At 38.5% G+C, this 24003-nt stretch overlaps 1 protein-coding gene across 10 annotated transcripts in view; it reads right to left on the bottom strand.

Annotated features, from left to right (window-relative positions):
- fat1a (FAT atypical cadherin 1a) overlaps nt 1-24003 on the bottom strand; it is a 182572-nt gene that overhangs the window by 143010 nt on the left and 15559 nt on the right. For all 10 annotated transcript variants that reach the window (XR_009808447.1, XR_009808445.1, XR_009808446.1 and 7 more), the window contains exon 3: nt 19-333. Coding sequence is in view for 7 of the 10 variants with exons in the window: in XM_061912916.1 (XP_061768900.1) it covers nt 19-333 (315 nt within the window). In the remaining 3 variants the exon portion in view is untranslated. The remainder of the gene's footprint in view (nt 1-18; nt 334-24003) is intronic.

Here is a 24003-nt window from a genome sequence, read left to right as displayed (position 1 = left end):
AATCAACAGCAATCTTACCTGTCCTGGTGTTAATGGCAAAGAACCCCTGGGGATTGCCGCTGGTGATCCGGTAGGCGAGTTTATCGCTGGCCTTGGCGTCCGGGTCCACTGCCTCTATCTTGATGATGGACACGTCCTTGGGGGAGTTCTCCATCACGGCGGGGTAGTAAACAGGCTCGGAGGCTTGCGGCGCGTTGTCGTTGACGTCCTGCACCTCGATGTAGACCTCCACGAAGGCCGACAGAGGCACCACGCCGCGGTCCATGGCGTAGACCGTCAGCCAGTAGTGAGGCGTGGTTTCGTGGTCCAGCAGTTCTTGAGTTCGGATGATGCCTGATGAAACAGGAGTGTGTTGTCAGGCTATGACTGGGTGATGTGGCTGAAAACTACATCATGACATAAGCGTTTTATTTCACTCAATATTGATAATTATTGGAGATGTCCGATATAATCGGACGATAAATGCTTTAAAATGTAATATTGGAAATTATGGGTAACAGTTTCAAAAAGTAAAATTATGACTTTTTAAAACGCCTTTGTATGGAGTGGTACACGGATGTAGGGAGAAGTACAGAACGCCAATAAACCTTAAAGGAAATGCCTCTGCGTACCGGCCCAATCACATAATATCTACAGCTTTTCACACACACAAGTGGTACTTGGTCAACAGCCATGCAGGTCACACTGAAGGTGGCCGCATAAACAACTTTAACACTGTTACAAATATGCGCCATACTGTGAATCCACACCAAACAAGAATGACAAACATATTTCGGGAGAACATCCTCACTGTACAGAACAAAAACCCAGAAACCCTTGGAGCACTAACTCTTCCTGGACACTACAATATACACCCCCCCCCCCCCCCCCCCCACCACCACCTCAACGTCCCAAATTCCAGGCTGCTGTTTTGAGGGACATTAAAAAAAATAAAGCACTTTGTGACTTCCATAATAAATATGGCAGTGCCATGTTTTTCCATAACTTGAGTTGATTTATTTTCGAAAACCTAGTTACATTTTTTTAATGCATCCAGCGGGGCATCACAAGAAAATAAGGCATAACAATGTGTTAATTCCACGACTGTATATATCAGTTGATATCGGAATCGGTAATTAAGAGTTGGACAATATCGGCAAAAAAGCCATTATTGGACATCTCTATTCGCTACACATCTTAAAATGCAGCCTACAGTCAGCTAAAAATTTAAAGCTGCAAGTTGGATCATTTTGGTTTCTCTTTAGCAAATAGGCTAACGTAGAATAATGTTGCTGTTAAAATGTGATTAAGGTTAGCGCTTTAGCAAATATGGACATGCAAGTGTCGCTACCGCTGGTGCCGTCCCCGACAAAGTGCAGCGCGGGACATTTAACAACCTGTAAAATCGAGCTCCCAGTTGAAGGCGGCTCTAGTGAAGACGTCAACAAGCGGCAGGTTTCGTGGTGTTTACATTAGCTAGCAGGGAAGGTCGTTTTACTGCCATGTGGGGGAATACAACCTTCAGCTGAACAAACAAAAGAGCTTTCAGAGACACGTGAATGGTACAAGTTGACAAATGGTATATATGTATATGTATGTGTATAAACATTGAAACGAGTGTAGAAGTTGGCCAGATGCAGCAACCAAAGCAAATAACTGGGACTGTCTGGGTATTGGGGACAAATGTGATTAAATACAATAAGACCACAAGAAGGGGGGATTTAATGAAGCCACTGAAGGGATTCCAAGTGTATTTAGACTAATTAAAAGACTAAAAGAAGGGAGAAGGCGCAGAACAGACGTTTTTAGTACTATTACTACCAGTAGCAGATTCTTTCTGAAAACCAAAGATGAATGGAAATTTAGGACTATTGAAAAAACTCAGAAAAATATATATAATATAATAATGTAAAACATGTTCAGGCATTTTAATTACCATATTTTTCGGAGTATAAGTCGCATTTTTTGGAAAAATGTATTTGATAAAACCAAGAATAGACTTTTGAAAGGCAATTTAAAATAAATAAATAACGGTGAACAACAGGCTGAATAAGTGTAGGTTTTATGATGCATAAATAACCAACTGAGAACATGACTGGTATGTTAACGTAACATATTATGGTAAGAATCATTCTTACTACCGTATAACTTATAGAACATGCTACACGTTTATCAAAAAATCTGTCACTCCTAATCGCTAAATCCGATGAAATCGTATACGTCTAGTCTTTTACGTGAATGAGCTAAATAATATTATTTTATATTTTACGGTAACGTGTTAATCATTTCACACATAAGTCGCTACTGAGTATAAGTCGCACCCCCGGCCAAACTATGAAAAAAACTGCGACTTATAGTCCGAAAAATAGGGTAACTTAATCTATTGGATACTAACAATGGTATATTTATATATTATCATTAGACGTTTACTTTTATTGTAATCATATAGTGCTGTGCTCAAGTTCCTCCTGCTCCTTCTTCAGAAATTGTGTAAATGCAACCATGTGCTGTTCCTTAATGTAACTTATTAATAAGCATGCCTGAAACAAATAAATTGAGTCATAAACGCTACAATAAATACAAGTCTAAAAAAATACATTCAACAAATAGCTCCATGTAATATTTGCTTTTATTATTTTTATTATGCAGTGTCTATAATTGCATGTCTCATGTTTATGTATGTACAGTTAACCCTTGTGTATCGCTGTCAATTGGTTGATGTACTACCATGACTGTGGTAAATTAACTTCCTCAAAATAGGAATTATGAATAATACATTTAATATTTTCATAGCGAGACTATAAAAAACAGACCTTTTAAATATGCTTTTCTAGACGTGGAATAACACCTACTCCACACAGACACCCTTAAAGACACGTGGACAGCCAAGGTAAAGTACCAATGATAGACAAACATACACTAGGTGTGGCAAAATTATTCTCTGCTTTTGACCCATCACCTTTGATCACCCCCTGTGAGGTGACGGGAGCAGTGAGCCGCAGCAGTGGCCGCGCCCGGGGATCATTAATGATGATTTAACACCCAATTCCAACCCTTGATGCTGAGTGCCAAGCAGGGAGCTAATAGGTCCTATTTTTATCGTCTTTGGTATGACTCGACCGGGGTTTGAACTCACAACCTACCGATCTCAGGGCGGACACTCTAACCCCTAGGCACTGAGTTAATTTACATGTATGACTTTCTCTGACGCTGCCACAAAAGATGTTTTTATGCCACTCGTTCTTTGTCTTTTTTGTCAACCAAACATTTTATGCTGTGCGTGAATGCACAAAGGTGAGCTTTGTTGATGGTATTAACTTGTGAGGAGTGTTAATCAGGCATATGTGGTCACTGCATGACTGCAAGCTAATCGATGAGAGGTCGCAGGGGGGTAATGTGTCCCGTTTTTATAGTCTTTGGTATGACTAGGTCGGGGTTTGAACTCACAACCTACCGATCTCAGGGCAATGATGAAATGCTATGTGGCGAGGTACTAGGAATGGGAACCGAATCCCGTACTTTTTCTGGCACCGACCAAATCTCGCCGGTCTTACCGGTCATCAATTCATGTATAGTAAACTCTAACGGTGCCATGTTTTGGTATCTGGGCTGCACATGATGCCACGCCCGGTTGCTAACTCTTTGTACTCCGCAATCACCCCAGCAGCACTGAGAGCGGACTCAGCCAAACTACGTCAAGGTAATGTTGCAATTTTCAATGCCAACAAAGTAATTTACCCAATTAATGCTTCAATTTAAGTTTTTTAAGGCTCCACTTTTTCAAAAATGTGTTAGCTTGACGATAACATACATTTGCTTTGCTATTGACATGCCACTGATTAGCATTAATAATTTTACATGGCGAGTTCTACATCCAAATTGTGAATGAAAACTAAACCTAAGATGCAGGTTACAATCAAACAGCTGGTGTTTAATAAGTGCAATACTTACAGTATTAACACTTTCTGTGGCGCAACAAAAAACACAACAACACATCATAAACTATACACTACAGCCATCTGTCGTCTTGAACTTGCAACTGTAATTGCAATTTATTGTGATACCTACATACTCAAAAATGTAACAATAAAACAAGATATAACATCCGGACAGCTTATTTTGGAATTTTATTTTCAAAAACAATTCATATTTATTAACACACACACACACACACAAGTAAATGACAAATGGGCTGTATGTATATAGTGCTTTACTATACCAGGAGTGATACCCAAAGGACTTTATATTATACATCACATTCATCCATTCACACACTGATGAAACGCTACCGGTATTGAATCCCATGTACCGTATCGGTTCAAATAGTGAACCGTACCCACCCCTACGAGGGACTGTATTTGTATTCTAAATATCATGTCAGAATTTTTCCATAATCTACAAAACTGTGAGATTAAGGGGAATTATACATTCACCAGAAGTTATACAATGATTGGGTTTAAATGGTGGAAAATGTATCTTAATATGTATAAAAAAATAAAAATGTTTAATTATCTAAAGTACACATATATAAAGAACATACAAACCATTTATTTATTACATCACAATTATTGAAATTCAACAATTTGGTGCATTTGCAAACAGCTGAAGTTATATATAAAGCCAACTAAAACCTGCTACCCAAGAATGTAAAACAATTCTCAACAAAAGAGGAGAAATATAACCTTAGAGGAAAATATAATTTAAAACATCTGTATACTCGTACAACACTTAAAACCTTTGGCATATCAGTATGTATAATTAAATTATGGAACGGATTAACCAAATAAATCAAACAAAGCACAGAGCATCCTGAAAGACCAATCCCTTTAACTTTAACTTTAACCCACACCCGGGCACTACCACCTAGAACTGCTACCCTCGGGCAGACGCTATAGGGTGCTAAAAGCGGGCACAAATAGACTAAATGTGCAATAATGTTATACGTGTATATGTATGTATATATATATATATATATATATATATATGCATATGTATGGATATGTGCATGTGTGTGGATATATACGATGACCAAGAAGAACGCGGAGTTGGAATATAATTACAACACTTTATGTACATATTTATATACATATTTATATAATATTTACATATTTATATAATATGTAACTACAAGCTCCATTTACAGACAGAGTCCCACTGCTTATATGAGCGGTCAAGCGAGTCAAAAGCCAGAAGAAAAAAAAAAAAAAAATATATATATATATATATATATATATATATATATATATATATATATATATATATATATATATATTATTATTTATTTATTTTATTTTTTATTTGTGGCGGCCGTAATTCTTTCGTGGCGGGCCGCCACAAATAAATGAATGTGTGGGAAACCCTGCTTAAGTCTTAACAAGCTGCTTTGCTTTTTCTGCCTCTGTCTAAGCACCCAGCATTGTCCCACCCACACAACTATCTGATTGGTTACATATATAGCGGTAACAGCCAATCAGCAGTGCGTATTCAGAACGGTAACAGCCAATCAGCAGTGCGTATTCAGAGCGCATGTAGTAAAAGCTGCAGCGTCGAGCAAATAGGTGTTTAGCAGGTGAGCATAAGGCAGCGTACTCTCCCCAAATGATCATAAACACCTCCCAGTCAACTACTACTAACATCACTATGAGCCCGTTGACCTTCTAGAAACTTAAACTGGAGCTCAGCTCGCTCGCAGTTCTGGCTTGAGGTGAAGGCTAATTAGCTTTTAGCGTAACGTTAGCTCATTTTGCGGTGTGTGTGTTTGTATGTGTGTGTGTTTTATGGACAGAAAAGCTTTGATGGCAGGGTCCCTGCTATCACATGTTGATGAAAAGATAACATTTACATAGTAAAAATCAACTACAGGCTCCCCAAATGCTTTGATAAATTAAGCATGATGAGTTGACTTGAAACTGTTTAATGTTGCACTTTTTATATGTAGAAGAAAAGTTTTGACATTTTATTTAATCTGAGCAACAATTTGAAGCAGTTTAATGTTGATTAACGTGGGCAGAATTAATATAGTGTTTCCAATGTTAAAAGGGTAAAGCCATTGTTTACAAATTTGGTAAATAGATAACCCAAAAATTTATATTTTGTTGTTTTCTTACTGTACCGAAAATGAACCAAACCGTGACCTCTAAACCGAAGTACGTACCGAACCAACATTTTTGTGTACCGTTACACCCCTAACAATCATGTATTACATACTATACATTACCTTTTGCACTATATTAATTCATATTATTATGTGTTGTCAACTTTGTACTTTTTTTATTAGTATTATTATTATTTATATGGCATTGCCTAAAATAAATAAATAAATGAAAATGAAATGAATGAATTGGAATTGTGTGATGCATTAGTTTGTATCAAATGCATGTTCGATATAAACTCAAACGGAACTGAACTGAAAATTAACTAATTATATAATAATGTATTTTTAAACATTTACATTTTGTAATAATAATTACTACATTGTACATTATTTACTGAACTTTGTGACAAAAAAGTGCTTCAGTTGCTTTAAAGAAGAAACTAAAAAGTAAAACTGCAGGGTCTTCAACACTCACATTGCCTCCTTCCCCAGGCACCCTTGCTCAAGTACTGTAATACCGTATATGTTCATATTTACCATAAAAGGCTTCAATAGCAAGCCAACGTTTCAGCTCAAATTAAACTGTTGGAATGACGCTGAAAATATGAGGGGAAAACACAAAATCCAAAGACTTTTTTGGCCTTGAGTCCTCCAAATAAAACTGTGACCGGTGTTCTGCTTGGGCCAGAAGTGTGTAAATCCCAATATTCCCGGCCCTGAGTTTCCCTTGGTGGGATTAAGTTACTACATAAATCCCCGTCCTGTCTGAGGACACTTGGACAACCTTCCTAAAACCATCATTCACAAACCCCACACTGATAGCAAAATAAACCAACAACCACCGCCGACGAACTTAATGACTTTAGCGGACGTCACCTGTTTGATAGGCCCGTAAAAAGTGGCCACACCTGTGTCGTGGCATGATCCATGTCAGTGACACGGTCACACACATACGGAGCAAAGTAGGAGAGTGTATGGAGCTCAAACAACCGGGTCACGCTCTAACGGGAACAAACAGTTCACAGAGACTGGCTCTTTGTGGACACAGCCTTTTGTTGGCTGACGGTAAGTGGATAAACAGCAGGGGAAGATGTGCAACTGAGAAGGAAAGAATGCAGGGGAAACGTTATCATAATGTGTTATCGTTAGCATCAGATAAAAGTATGAATGAAGCGGACTCGGGCGCTGTTAGCACGTGTAGTGAGCATAAAAGGGTTTAAAGCGGGACACGCTATCATTAAAAACAAATGTCGGTTTATCTGATTTGCAAAGGTCGCCCATTGAGCACGAGGGACTTTTTTAATGAGGTTCTAACGGTAATATGGGAACCAAGAGCATGTGTATGAAAACCAGCGTTAAAAACAAAGCTATCATCCCCAAACATTTTCCACCCCTTTAAGAAAAGAGGCGCATTTGTGTGTGTGTGTGTGTGTGTGTATATCTATATATATGGGTGTGGGAAGAAATCGATTCGAATACGAATCGCAATTCTCACGTTGTGCAATTCAGAATCGATTCCCGTTTTTTGAAAAATCGATTTTTTGGGGATTTTACACAGCAATACCATAGCAATGCAATCCAATTCCAAAACCAAACCTGACCCAGCAACACTCAGAACTGCAAGAGGAGACACAAACACGACACAGAACAAACCAAAAGGTGTGAAACAAAAATGAATATTATCAACAACAGTATCAATATTAGTTATAATTTCAACATAGTAGTGATTAAAAATCCCTCATTATCATTAGACATTTATAAAAAATTAAAAAAAAGATCAATTGTGTCACAGTGGCTTACACTTGCATCGCATCTCATAAGCTTGACAACACACTGTGTCCAATGTTTTCACAAAGATAAAATAAGTCATATTTTTGGTTCGTTTAATAGTTAAAACCAATTTACATTATTGCAATCAGTTGATAAAACATTGTCCTTTACAATTTTAAAAGCTTTTTTTTTTAAATCTACTACTCTGCTAGCATGTCAGCAGACTGGGGTAGATCCTGCTGAAATCCTATGTATTGAATGAATACAGAATCGTTTTGAATGGGAAAAATATCGTTTTTGAATCGAGAATCACGTTAAATCGAAAAAATCCATATATAATCGAATCGCGACCCCAAGAATCGATACTGAATCGAATCGTGTGACACCCAAAGATTCGCAGTCCTAATATATATATATATATATATATATATATATATATATATATATATATTTTTTTTTTTTTTTTTTTTTTTTTTTTTTTCTGGCAATCAATTTTTGAAAAGACATTTTAAGGCCATCACCATGCAACCAAAATTAGTTTTTGTAACCTGTAACGAGTTTTATACTTAAAAATAAATAGCCAAAGTCAATGAGAATCCATTTCTGACTCAAATCGTCATCCCAGGAATCAGACTGAAGAGATTCACACACGTAATTACAGCTCGAGACACACAAGAACAGTGGGTTTCCAAAAGTGCTTACTAAAGCATGTTTAAACTGTCTAAATTCCGGAATAAATGACCATTTACCTGACTTTTCATTGGCTGCCCTTACATACCAGAATGTGACCACACAAACATTAAGATGTTCCTCTGCTAGGATACAAACTATTTCAAAGGATTACCACTGAGATACCGCAGGCAACAACATTTTTTTTTTTTTACTTAAGATCGTTTGAATTACAGACATTAATCCCAATAGGCTTAATATCTTTGAAGCACGGTCCTTTGCCACAGAAACTCTGGGAACTTTCGGCCTGGGTTACATTAAGTTGCCGGGTAACGCAGGAGATTCAGTTCTGGACTTTTTTTTTTTTTTTTTTTTTTTTTTTTAAACACAAGGGCCCTCTCCTCTCGCCCACTGTGGAATTTGAAGCATTCCAGCAGGTCTGCGGAACAGAGAGGGAAGAGAATCGCTGTGAAAGTTTATGGAAGCATGTGAGCAAGAGGCCTGAGAAGGCTGGGGAATGTAGGCGAGGGGTGAGTAGAATTAACACAGTGGGTAGTTCAAAGCTAACGCGAACAAGGAAGCGCTTTTATACGGTACACCGGCCACTTTTTGGGGCTGGTTGCTTGTCAACTGTCAGTCAGGCCGGTAAAAAAAAAAAATTAAAATTTTAGTGCGACAGCGATTGTTCACACTTCTAGTTCTGCACTCTGGTCCTGAACCAAATATCCATACAAAGATACTTGTGCGGTGTGTTTAGCTTTCAGACTGGTATTGTTATCATGGGACCGAAGGCTGAGCAGTAGGGAACATATGCATAAGGTAAGGAGTCCATTATGCAGCTTGTACTCTGCAACATAACTCCTGTCCTAGAAAGCAACTTTACACTGTTTTTTATGACTTACTTAATCCAGTTTAAAGTCCTGGTAGCTCCTTACAGAGTCATAAATGGGCACACCTGCATTACTCAGGGTTTGGCTAAACTGTGTACCATGTCGAGCTCTGAGGTCATTCGACCCACTTTAGCTGAAAAACCAAACTGAGGCTTTGAGTCTTTGTCTCAAGTCAATGGAAGTCTTTGACCTCGTTCCTGACAACTGCAACATCTATCCATGTTTTTGAAACAAAAGCTAAAAAACATGTCTCTTCAGACAAGTCCTTCACTGTTCATACTTTCGTCATTAAACCATTTTTTGTTTTGTTTTATGACGCAAAAACAACACACATGAGTTGCTCTGGTAACCGAGCAACGCAGGAAATGATCACTGATCAGTGGGGGTGAGATTCCAACAGTCAATCAGGTAATGGTCATGTTGGATACATTTGAAATATAAGAGGCAGTACACGATTGGAACAAAGGTAAATTACATCAAATATTACCTATTTACCGTATTTTTCAAAGTATAAGTCGCACTGGAGTATAAGTCGCATTTTTGGGGGAAATTTATTTGACAAAACCCAACATCAAGAATAGACATTTGAAAGGCAATTTAAAATAAAGAACAGTGAACAACAGGCTGAATAAGTGTACGTTATATGACGCATAAATAACCGACTGAGAAGGTGCCTGGTATGTTAACGTAACATATTATGGTAAGAGTCATTCAAATAACTATAACATATAGAACATGGTATACGTTTACCAAAGAATCTGTCACTCCTAATTGCTAAATCCGATGAAATCTTATACGTCTAGTCTCTTACATGAATGAGCTAAATAATATGATTTGCTATTTTATGGTAATGTGTTAATAATTTCACACATAAGTCGCTCCTGAGTATAAGTCGCACCCCCGGCCAAACTATGAAAAAAACTGCGACTTATAGTCCGAAAAATGCGGTACTTTGTTAGATGTTGTAAAAGCAGTCAATGACACTCCATGTGTAGTTATTAACCTCAACCCAAATGAACAGAATGCTAATGCTAACACGCGAACACAGTAAAGACGTTGTGTTTGTGTTGTCAACGTGAGATAAACACTGACATTTATTAATTATGTATTGGTATTTACAGCTGAAATAGAGCAAAATGAATCTCCTGACCCTCATTAATTAATTATTTACATAGTGTTTTCATGAACAATTCGGTGCACCTTAGTTTTTACATTAAATTGTTTGGTATTTTATTGCTTTGTATTTCATTTACTTTTTAGAAAAGGAACTATGATCTAATATTGCATGTTTATTTATATGGTATCAATGTAAAAATGTAAAAGGTACTAGGTCCCCCCCCTTCTCCCTTGTTTACCTGTATGTCATCTTTTTTGTAAGGGGCGCTGGAAGCCGGCAGACCCGTCAGCGATCCTGTTCTGTCTCCCTGTAATGTTTGTCTGATCTTGAATGGGATTGTGCTGAAAATTTTAATTTTCCTGAAGGAACTCTCCTGACGGAATAAATAAAGTACTATCTGTCTAGGTGACTACTACATACGTCATCAGGGACTATAATTTCCATAAACCAAAAAGTTCCTGAACGTTTGGTGGAAAAGGGCCTAACTAGTGCTGCAAGGAGCAAAAAATATGGATAACACAGGAAAAGTCACCTCGAAATGATGGCAGTTTTTGGGGAATTTTTTCCAAACGGACCTTATTTAGACAAATGTGGTCTGTAAATGATGCAAGGCGCTCGTCCCCACCGAGACCGCTAATACAACGCCACCTTGGCAACGATCACCCCTTAAAGCAGAGCTGCAACTTCCTGGTATTAAACCTGCGGAAAATAGTTCTTCTCAGTTTTCTCTATGTTTACATTTTCACACCTTTCACCGTTTTTTTTTAAACTTTATTAAGCATTTCTTACTTATTCCTTATTTTTGCACCTTAATTTTAAAAGGTTATTGTAGGACTGGGCGATATACACGATATATCGCGGGTTAGTCTATAGAACATTACTATATTGTGAGAATACGTTCTCACACATTTGCATTTAGCTGCGGGCATTACACTACATGCGTTCCTCACTCTTTCTTGTCTCTCCTTATCACAAAGACATAAAACAAGCGCGCCTTCTTACATATGTTACATACGTATACGCCCTCGCAGAGGAGAGATGTAGCGGCATGGGTTTGATTGATTGAAACTTTTATTAGTAGACTGCACAGTACACCACATATTCCGTACAATTGACCACTAAATGGTCACACCCGAATAAGTTTTTCTACCTGTTTAAGTCGGGGTCCACGTTAACGCAACGTTAGCTGTGGTGCAAGTGGTAATACAAAAGAAAGAAGGTGCGAATCTGGTAACAAATGAAGGACGAATTAATTCCCAAGAAAAACAGCAGGGGGTCCATCGTCTGGCGGTGGTTTGGCTTAAAGTGGGAATATGTCGAACGGACAACCGTAATTCGTCAAGTGTGGGGCAAAAGCGTTGCTACAAAAAGTAGCATCACATCTAATTTGTAGCATCATTTAAAAAGACACCCGCAATAGAATGAGGAGTGCTTGAAACTCCACATGTCAACATCTCTGTTCGGTGCCACACCAACAAAATGCAGAGGCAACCATTTCCACATCAACACCGTATGAAAAAATTGTCTACAGAAGGAGATAACGTCTGCAAGAACCTATCACATAGCGAAGGGCATACACTATTTGATTTCCTATTATGCAGCTCATTTTTATTTGACTGTTATTGAAATATCTCGTGTGACATCATGCACAAATGTGCACTTTATTTGTTTTAAACTATTGTAGTGGGGTTCTGTACAAAAAGTTCACTTTATTTAGTGCACTCGTGGCTTGTTTTAAAATGTCTCTGACAATCCTGCATTTCCTTTTTTGAAATGACATGAATGTTTGTGCCACTGTTTAACAACTGTTTAATAAATACAGTTTTGGTCAATTGACTTAGTTGTGATTTCCCTCTCTGCAAAAAAGTTTAAAATAAGCATATATTAATGCAGTATGAACAAGAATGTTTTAATGTAGACACACAGAATCATCATACTGCTGTGATTATATGCATCAAGTGTTCATTCAAGGCTAGGGAAAAATATCGAGATGTATATGGTATATCGTGACATGGCCTAAAAAATTTTGATATTAAAAAAAGGCCATACCGCCCAGCCCTAGGTAATTTTCAAGTGTTCAATGTGATTTTAAAATTGTGTTTACATTGACTGAGTGATTTCCATGCTTTTGTTGACATTTTCTTTCCTCTCTGCCTTGACAGCCGAGGGATTATAATCAGAGGAAGGTTACATTTGAAATGAAAGGTGTTTACATTAAATATATATTTTCCCCCTGATCCTTAGTTTCTATAGGTCATAAGAAATATTGATATCTATTGATACTAAACACTTGCATGATACAGTTTTCAGACAAATTGTTCAGCCCTATTTCATATATGGCAATGCATGCCTTTTATCGTAGGTCTGTGAAAATGTATAAAGACATTAAAACCTCGTACTTATTTTAGAGTCATTAAATGATTCAACTCAAACATTCTAAACTAAAACCACAAACTTGTGGTAGTCCCCATTACTGAGTAGCGGGCCACCACAAATAAATGCGTTGGAAACACTCAATCGAAACGCACCACAGTTCCACTCACAAGGGGACCGAAACTCATCACTCAAGTGGTCTGGAAAGAGACACTTGGCCAAACGAACCGTACTAGCCGAGCAAACGCACCAGAGTTCCTTTTAACCCAACTAAACATAGCAAGTGTGTGGGTTGTTTAAATAAGCCCATTGTGTGTGAGCAAGGCGTTGCTTCTAGTGTACACATGTTAAAAAAAAAAAAGGTCATGACAGTCCACATCTGTTGGCTGCTCTCAGGTAACTTCCAATAACAAAGCCTGGAGGGCAAAGAAAAGAAAAGAGTGCAGGTCGAAGTGAAAAAAAAAGCGGAAAGCAAATCTGGTTGTTGTACCTTCTGATTGTTCCGTTCTTGTGGCCTGAGGGCAGTTTTTTTTTTTTTGTTTTACACCTCTTACAGGATAGCATAGGTACACGGACTGGGTGCGGCAACAAAATTCCTCAGATTCATTTTACATGTGCTTTGTTAATAAACTATTCAGCCAGAGGACATAGAAGATTGATTTCGTTTTTTGAAAAGTTTGACAGATTTAAAGGAATGTTTTTTGGGGGGGGTGTGAACTTCACTGCAATATATTTGCCACTTGCCAAGATTGAAACTTGTATTTATTGAAATGTCCTTTATTTTAACCCTTGTATAATGTTCATATATTGTGTTAAAATACTGAACAGATGTTTTCTTCATCCCAATAAACATATGTTCAGTATTTTAACATAAAAGGGTTTACCATACAATCGGGCGGAAGGCGGGGTACACCCCGATTGTACACCCCGATTGTAGCTGAGATAGGCGCCAGCGCCCCCCGCGACCCCAAAAGGGAATAAGCGGTAGAAAATGGATGGATGGATGGGTTTACCATATCCCAATAAATATATGTTCAGTATTTTAACATAAAAGTGTTTGATTGTGAGGCATTAAAAGCCACAAAAGGCAACAGGTCCATCAGACCCACAAACGTTGGCTGAGTAACAACAATATGAATGTTGCACGGAAAATTTCTCTGCCAGTTTCTGCATCCCACAGTGATTCTTCTTTTGTGTTTCTGCACCTGCGGTTCCCACACAAGGTTGCAATATTGTTTGTCAACACTGTCTCCTCTCATTTTCACGCACATTTGACCCTCTGATGTTCTGTGTACCTGCATTCTGTCCTCCTCTTGTCTTGCCCTGCTGTGAGTGTGTGTGTGTGTGTGTGTGTGTGTGTGTGTGTGTGTGTGTGTGTGTGTGTGTGTGTGTGTGTGTGGTACACAGAGCATCAATTTCCACACTTCTATTAGCCCCGGGTCCAGTGGACCCGGACATCTTATATGTAACAGAAATGTGTAGGGGGGGTGTATTGTGTGTGGTCATTAAATATGTTCTTCACAAAAAAATGAGCCAAAGTCAGTGAGTCTCAGGTTGAAAAAATGAGTTAAATGTATCATTTTTCTTTTAATAAAAAATGAAAACGTGTCCCACAGACCCAAACACCACACATGGGTTAAGAGCTATTTACTTCTTTTTAGCCACTGATTTAACATCATGATCTTAATTTTAGCATGAATATTTTACATTTTATATAATCTAGTTGAAAAATCTTAGAACCAAGAAAATAACTATTCAAATAAGAAATGTTGGTTTTCCCTACATAGAAAATCTTGCTTAAAGATTCTGCATCATTAATTTAAGAATTGCAAGTTGAATAATGCCTGTTTTCAGAACAAAATATGTATTTCTATTTTAAACTGTCTTGCTAATTTCTAGATATACATATTTTCATTTAGCATCAAATACATTTAAATAGCTGCATGGACAGATACTTTCCCTAAAATCTCGTCTAGCAGTGTACCATGGTCGACCTCAGAATAGTTTGGATTTTAAAAGATACGTTTCCTTTCAGAACAAATGTAAAAGTGAAAACAATAAGTTAGCACACTTGTGTCGATGGAAAAAAAATATGCAGGCAATGTTTTAGGTGTAAAAAAGCCTAACACCTTTGACCTATGACCAATAAAAAAAACATATAATTTGGGGTGGAAGTGGCATGTCAGAGATAAGCTTTCACACATCTGTCTGTTTTAAAGACCTACTGAAACCCACTACTACCCACCACGCAGTCTGATAGTTTATATATCAATAATGAAATATTAACATCGCAACACATGCCAATACGGCCTTTTTAGTTTACTAAATTGCAATTATAAATTTCCCGGGACTTTTTTCTTGAAAACGTCACGTAATGATGACGTGTATGCGTAACGTCACGGGCTGTTATAAATATGAGCGCTGCGTACACACACAGCTAAAAGTCGTCTGCTTTAATGGCATAATTACACAGTATTTTGGACATCTGTGTTGCTGAATCTTTTGCAATTTGTACAATTAATATTGGAGAAGTCAAAGTAGAAAGATGGAGTTGGGAAGCTTTAGTCTTTAGCCAAACAAACACACGGTTATTCCTTGTTTAAAATTCACGGAGGTGAAACTTTAGTATGGATCACAGCGGACATGGATCCCGACTACATGTCAACCAGCAGGTTTCGGTGAGAAAATTGTGGTTAAAAAGTCGCCGCTTACCAGATATCAGCTGAGCTTTTGCCGCCCATACAGCTGCCGTCGACTTTCCCGAGACACTGCGCGTCAACACCCGGCCGTGGACGTACACTTCCGACTATCAGGTACAGTTAAACTCACTAAAAAATTAGCAACACAATAGAAAGATAAGGGATTTCCCAGAATTATCCTAGTAAATGTCTCTAAAAACATATGAATCCGTCTCAATGCAACGCGATTGCAATTGCGTTTAGTTTTTTTTAACTTGTTTTTTTTATAGTCCGTCGCTATCAATATCCTCAAACACGAATCTTTCATCCTCGCTCAAATTAATGGGGAAATTGTCGTTTTCTCGGTCTGAATAGCTGTTTTTGTTGGAGGCTCCCATTATAAACAATGTGAATATATAAGGAGCCCTCAACATGTGATGTCATCATGTGCGACTTCCGGTAGAAGCAAGGCTTTTCTCTAGTTGCGAACTTTATCGTGGATGTTCTCTACTAAATCCTTTCAGCAAAAATATAGCAATATCGCGAAATGATCAAGTATGACACATAGAATGGACCTGCTATCCCCGTTTAAATAAGAAAATCTAATTTCAGTAGGCATTTAATATTCTTAACAGTCATACAAGGATAAAACAATGTTAACCACTTGTAATAGTAAAGCCAAAAAAACACACCGGAATCTGCCTAAATATTTGACGACACGTTTGTCTACGATGGAGTTTTATTATAATGACAAAGTGCTAGGATCAAACATCATAAAACCACTAACTTCAGCTGTGTTTGCATTACCCCGAGAAATGTGCAAAACCTATGTATCGCAATAAGAAACTGGTAATGGAAACACCCATATTTGAAAACTACCCCGAAATATCGCTCAAACATTTCTGCGCTCCCGTCAGGTGGTTTTTGAGACATTTCAATATTGAAGTTTTTTGCAAAAGCATGATGAAAACGGGCTTCACGGTGGCAGAGGGGTTAGTGCGTCTGCTTCACAATACGAAGTTCCTGCAGTCCTGGGTTCAAATCCAGGCTCGGTATCTTTCTGTGTGGAGTTTGCATGTTCTCCCCGTGAATGCGTGGCTTCCCTCCGGGTACTCCGGCTTCCTCCCACTTCCAAAGACACGCACCTGGGGATAGGTTGATTGGCAACACTAAATTGGCCCTAGTGTGTGAATGTGAGTGTGAATGTTGTCTGTCTATCTGTGTTGGCCCTGCGATGAGGTGGCGACTTGTCCAGGGTGTACCCTGCCTTCCGCCCGATTGTAGCTGAGATAGGCGCCAGCGCCCCCCGCGACCCCGAAAGGGAATAAGCGGTAGAAAATGGATGGATGGATGGATGATGAAAACACCGAACCGGCGGGCAGCCAATGCAGGGCAGACGGTTTGTCTTGGCCTCGCTACCGATCGGCAGTCTCGCGGGTCCCTTCCCGCAATAGAAGCCGACCCGCAGGCTCGGAGAGACCCACATGACCAGACAAGTGGTCAAGGGGGCCGTAAGGACGTTGCCTTTGAACAATCACCCGCTGCCTTCGTCTTCTGTTGACATCATGGCAACCTACTCAGTGGCGTAGTGGTTAGAGTGTCCGACCTGAGATCGGTAGGTCATGAGTTCAAACCCTGGCCGAGTCATACCAAAGACTATAAAAATGCGACCCATTACCCCCCTGTTTGACATTCAGCATTGAGGGTTGGAATTGGGGGTTAAATCATTAAAAATGATTCCCGGGCGCGGCATCGCTGCTGCATACTGCTCCCCTCACCTCCCAGGGGGTGAACATGGGTATGGATCAAATGCAGAGGACAAATTTCACCACACCTAATGTGTGTGTGTGACAATCATTGGTACTTTAACTTTAACTTAACAGTGATGCTCAAAGTGGAGACTCACAGGCAGAGATTTTATGAGAATTACAACTGCATCCATCCATCCATTTCCTACCGCTTATTCCCTTTGGGGTCGTGAGGGCGCTGGTGCCTATCTCAGCTACAATCGGGCGGAAGGCGGCGTACACCCTGGACAAGGCGCCACCTCATCGCAGGCCCAACACAGATAGACAGACAACATTCACACTCACATTCCACACACTCGGGTCCATTTAGTGTTGCCAATCAACTTATTCCCAGGTGCATGTCTTTGGAAGTGGGAGGAAGCCGGAGTACCCGGAGGGAACCCACGCATTCACGGGGAGAACATGCAAACTCCACACAGAAAAATCCAGTGCACGGGATTGAACCCTGACTACTTCGTATTGTGAGGCAGACGCACTAACCCCTCTTCCACCGTGAAGCCCAGAATTACAACTCATGACGCAAAATATGTAATAATCATCCATTCTTCTGTTGTTTGGATGCTCTACATTGGTTTTAGATGATAGCACAAATCTGGGTATCGATCCCGTACCAAGTAGTTAGTAAGTAAACAAACAAAGACCTCTAAATAGTCTGCTGACGGATGCAGTAACATATTGTGTCATTTATAATTGTAGCATTGTGTCAAAACTGTTAAGGACAAGTGGTAGAAAATGAATTATTAATCTACTTGTTCATGTACTGTTAATATCTGCTTACTTTCTCTTTTAACATGTTCTATCTACATTTCTGTTAAAATGTAATAATCACTCATTTTTCTGTTGTTTGATACTTTCCATTAGTTTTGGGTGATACCACACATTTGGGTATCAATTTGATACTAAGTAGTTACAGGATCATACATTGGTCATAATTTACATCCTCGCGTGTCCAGGGACTTACTCCCTAAGTTTATAAACATAATATGAATTTTAAAACAAAGAAAAAGATTTTGCAATAATAAAAAACATTGATGTAATCATTGTAGTATCGACGAGATACGCTATTGTACTTGGTATCGTTACATTATGAAGCGCCACCTTGTTAGCGGTGATGCCAGTGAGCTATTGTATGCTCCTACGGTGCGTGGTGAAGCATGTTTAGCAAGGATGGTACTTGTAAGGAACTTTCTGTATGTATCGCTACGTAGGCTAGGATTAGTGATTTAGAAGTAGCTAAAACACCTAGGCAGCTAGCCATGTCCTAAAGCACCTCTTGCTGAGTGGTGCTTCGGTGTTATGGCTTCACACTTGTCGTTAAATTTTTAAGCCAAAATGCATCCAGTCTCCATTTTCTGTCGACACACTGTCTGACTGTAAGTACTCTGTGATTGTGTGATGCCGAACATGCTCCTCTGCTCGTAAAACCAGCAATGTCACACCGTCATGCCCGTTTAAAAAAAAATTGAACCGGTACTTGTTTAGAGGCGGTAAAGTTCCGATTATGATTCATTAGTATCGCGATACTTTACTAGTACCGGTATACCGTACAACCCTATATTTTTTCGGCTAATACCTAAGCCTGCCGATGTGTTACTACGCTACAAAAAGAGTTCCTCAGTAGTGTTCGCTCTTACAATAACAATGTCGCTACAGCTTGGTTTCTATTTCAAGTTACAGATCATAAATTAAGTACTTTTGACGTTTTTGAATGCATTTTTTAAAAGTGATTTTAAAACCTTTCGTCTTCTTGTCCCCCATTAGGATTGTGAACGATATGTACAATTCCAAAACAAGTGCTGTATAAAACACAAAAACAACCCAACTAGTAGAAGTGTAGTAGAAGCATTTAAGTCTCACCTTAAAACTCATTTGTATACTCTAGCCTTTAAATAGACTCCCTTTTTAGACCAGTTGATCTGCCGTTTCTTTTCTTTTTCTTCTATGTCCCACTCTCCCTTGTGGAGAGGGTCCGGAACCCGATCCGGTGGCCATGTACTGCTTGCCTGTGTATCGGCTGGGGACATCTCTGCGCTGCTGATCCGCCTCCGCTTGGGATGGTTTCCTGCTGGCTCCGCTGTGAACGGGACTCTCGCTGCTGTGTTGGATCCGCTTTGGACTGAACTCTCGCAACTGTGTTGGATCCATTATGGATTGAACTTTCACAGTATCATGTTAGACCCGCTCGACATCCATTGCTTTCCTCCTCTCCAAGGTTCTCACAGTCATCATTGTCACCGACGTCCCACTGGGTCATTATTGTCACCGATGTCCCACTGAGTGTGAGTTTTCCTTGCCCTTATGTGGGCCTACCGAGGATGTCGTAGTGGTTTGTGCAGCCCTTTGAGACACTAGTGATTTAGGGCTATATAAGTAAACATTGATTGATTGATTGAACTATAGCAATAAGTATTCACGTTATAGATTGCTAATAGCTAACTTCTGCATTATTGCTGGAACACGTTAAGTTGTTTACCTGCATTCACATGTTGAATAAATAGAAGTAAAAACAAACATGTTGTTGCTATATGTAGGTAATTTGCAAATACAAACAAAATGATACTGTGCAAGCACTTTGTAGATTATGTATAAGAGCTAAATTACAACAGGGTGGCAGTTCCACAAGTGTTGTATATTATTTATAAAAAAATATTTTGACATCTTTCAGCATGTGTTAGAGACTATTCCAAAGCCCAAAAATGAAAGTGAATACTAAATGTCTTTCGTTCTTTTTTTTTGCATTAATAATACAACAATCCTGTGACTTGGCCGCAAGTGAACCAGTATGATTTGTTTCTTTTTTTAATACAAAGCCTGTGATAGATGTCTGAATGAGTTTATCTTCCCTCTAATTTATAAGATGGCCTGTTAATTCCACTTGAGATAGCTTTTGAGACGGAGTCCCCATACAAAGTGTCCATTGTTATCAGTTCAAAGGCCTTTGTGGAGACCTCTCACTACATTAGAGTATTATTTAGTAGCAGTGCACTGGGAAACCAGCACCTGGCTCTGTTAGAGCTGAGGCAAGCACTACTTTCTTTGCTTTACATGCCCAGAAGGAATATAGCAGACGTATTATCAGTATAAAAAGGTGCCTCCCAGCTGTCTGTGCCGTAGCACTTAAAATATATGCTAATCTTGTGCATGTACGCATTCAGATTAATACAGATGTCATTTTTCTATGTAAAACAACAAAAGCAATAAGGTTACAAAAACAATGTAAATATATATATTTTTTTTATCTTAAAAAATGTTGGACTATTACAATAGTTATAAATAAAATATAAGTACAAATTTATGCTTGCAAAAGTATGTCTTTATTCTCGTAAGTATTTTTTCCCCTTCAAAATCTTGAGGTCATTCCTGTAGATTTACAAATTATCTTAAAATTACAAGACAGAAAGCAAAAACATGTTCTAAGAATTAGGTTGGAATGTTATAATAAAGTTATGCCGATAAGAGTAGGTTAGTAAGTTGTTTTGTAGGAGAAAAAAGCCCCAGTGTAAAGAGAATAATTTAACAAAAATAATTCTCACACGATCCAAAATGTTTCATTCAGTCAGATAAAGTGCTAAAAAAAAAGTTTTTTTAAAGCATAACTAACTTGACGAGGTTTTCTATGGTCTGTATCCCAATTCAGGTGTATGTTTATGCTTGCAAAACTTCACTTTTTTATCTGTAAAGTTCAAAGTTTTTCCATCGTAAAATCGTAGCTTTTTAAATGTAAACTGTAAAAACAACTTTTAAATTATTTATCAGAAAAAAATAAGAGTCAAAATGCTGGGATAAAGTCTTCCCAAAAAATGTAAATGTAATACTTTTTGGAATTTTTTGAGAAAAAAAATTGTATTCAAGAGAAAACCATGTGGTTTCCTGCTACAGATTATTGTGAAAGAACTTGATTGGAATGTTATGAGGGGAAAAAATGACTGTTATGAGTATAAAGTCGGAATATTACAATAAAAAAATAGTAATATGTCTCTTAATTTCCACAGTAACTAAAACGCAAATTCAGTCACGCCATATAATCAAACATTGATACATATAAATTAGAGATGTCCGATAATATCGGACGCCCGATATTATCGGCCGATAAATGTTCGGAGTGGTACATGGACGTACGGAGAAGTGCAGAGCGCCAGTAAACCTTAAAGGCACTAACTTTGCGTGTCAGCCCAATCACATAATATCTACGGCTTTTCACACACACAAGTGAATGCCATGCATACTTGGTCATCAGCCATACAGGTAACACTGAGGGTGGCCGTATAAACAACTTTAACACTGTTACAAATATGCACCACACTGTGAACCCACACCAAACACGAATGACAAACCCATTTCGGGAGAACATCTGCACGGTAACACGACATGAACACAACAGAACCAATACCCAGAACCCCTTGCAGCACTAGCTCTTTCGAGACGCTACAACAGGGTTGCCCACACTTTTTCTGCAGACGAGCTACTTTTCAATTGACCAACTCGAGGGGATCTACCTCATTTATATATATCATTTATATTTATTTATTTATGAAAGAGACATTTTTGTTAACAAGTTAGATGTGTTTAATGATAATACAAGCATGTGTAACACATATAGATGTCTTTCTTTCACGAACACAAGAATATAAGTTGGTGTATCACCTGATTCTGATGACTTGCATTGATTGGAATCAGACAGTAATGATGATAACGCCCACATTTTCAAATGGAGGAGAAAAAAAGTTGTCCTTTCTGTACAATACCACATGAAAGTGGTTGGTTTTTGGCATCTAATTCATCCAGCTTCCATACACTTTACAAGAAAAACATTGGCGGCAAATTCCGTAGCTTGCTTGATTGACATTCACGGCACCCGAGGGTCTTGTGAGATGACGCTGGCTGCTGCCAGTTCATTATTATGAAAAAATGACAGAGAGGAAGGCGAGAAACACTTTTTATTTCAACAGACTTTCGCGCCGTCCCTTCCGTCAAAACTCTAAAGGCCGACTGCACATTTCCTATCTTCACAATAAAAGCCCTGCTTCATGCTGCCTGCGCTGACAAAATAAGAGTCTCGGAAAGCTGGTGTGCACAAGTGATGTGCACGCCAGCTTTCTGAGGGATCGCTTGTGCACGCCAGTTTTCCGAGACTCTGTATTTAGTTAGCGCAGGCAGTATGAAGCAGGGCTTTTATTGTGAGATAGTAAATGTGCAGTCGGCCTTTAGAGTTTTGACGGAAAGTACGGCGCGAGAGTCTGTTGAAATAAAAAGTGTTTCTCGCATTCCTCTTGGTCATACTTTAATAATAATGATCTTGCAGCAGCCAGCGTCATCTCACAAGACCCTCCGATACCGTGAATGTCATTTAAGTGACGTCTTGGTGAAGATTGATGATCACTAATTTTTAGGTCTATTTTTTTTAAAAGCCTGGCTGGAGATCGACTGACACACCCCCCACGGTCGACTGGTAGCTCACGATCGACGTAATGGGCACCCCTGCGCTACAATATACACGCGGTCCCCCCAACCCCACCCACATCAACCTCCTCATGCTCTAAATTCCAAGCTGCTGTTTTAAAAATAATGCACTTTGTGACTTCAATAATAAATATGGCAGTGCCATATTGGCATTTTTTCCATAACTTGAGTTGATTTATTTTGGAAAACTTTGTTACATTTTTTAGTCCATCCAGCGGGGCATCACAACAAAATTAGGCATAATAATGTGTTAATTCCATGACTTTATATATCGGTATCGGTTGACATCAGAATCGGTATTTAAGAGTTGGACAGTATCGGAATATCGGACATCTCTAATATAAATTAACCCAGTGCTTTTCAATTACTTTTTTACGCCCCCCCCCCAGGAAGAAGAAAACATTTCACAACACTGCAATCTACGCCGCGTCTGTAAAAAGTATAGTTTTGTCTATCAGATTTTTATAAGTACACCTCTGCATTCATAAAATTGTATCCTAATTAACATTAACACAATAAAAAAATATAGATCAACTTAAAACAAAGCATAACTTCATCAACATTGTGTTTTATTCCGGAACAGAAAATATTTAAAGTACATCAAATATAAAATTTAACTGACTTGAACCATTCGAGACCGGAAAATGCAATACAAAAACACAGTATTGATTGATTTCTTGATTGATTGAAACTTTTATTAGTAGATTGCACAGTACAGTACATATTCCGTACAATTGACCACTAAATGGTAACATCCAAAAAAGTTTTTTCAACTTGTTCACGTTAATCAATTCACGGTAAAGTAAGTAATAATAAATTCAAAAGAACATTAACTCAGGAGCCCAATAAATAAAATATTTTGACCTACAAAACAAAAATGAATAAAACAATTTGTGCAGATTTTTATTTTTATATAATTTAAAATCATGAAGTCCGGATTAATAGCTACAATGAATGTATTTTGTGGTGTGCAGCTTTAAAGTATGTGTCCCAGGGTCACATGCCCCCGTTCCCGCTCTACTATTTAAGAACTGACCTACTCTCATGGGGAAAATGAGTGAACTCAAGCAAGGGAAATGAAGCACAATCAATATTTAGCCATATTTATTGTGAGTGTGTTTTTCTACTACTTTGGTTACTTTATTTAGCGCCACGCCAGGTACAC

Source organism: Nerophis ophidion, linkage group LG01, assembly GCF_033978795.1.
Source record: "Nerophis ophidion isolate RoL-2023_Sa linkage group LG01, RoL_Noph_v1.0, whole genome shotgun sequence".
NCBI classification, from domain to species: Eukaryota; Metazoa; Chordata; class Actinopteri; order Syngnathiformes; family Syngnathidae; genus Nerophis; species Nerophis ophidion.
This window is presented reverse-complemented; position numbering and strand designations above follow the sequence as displayed.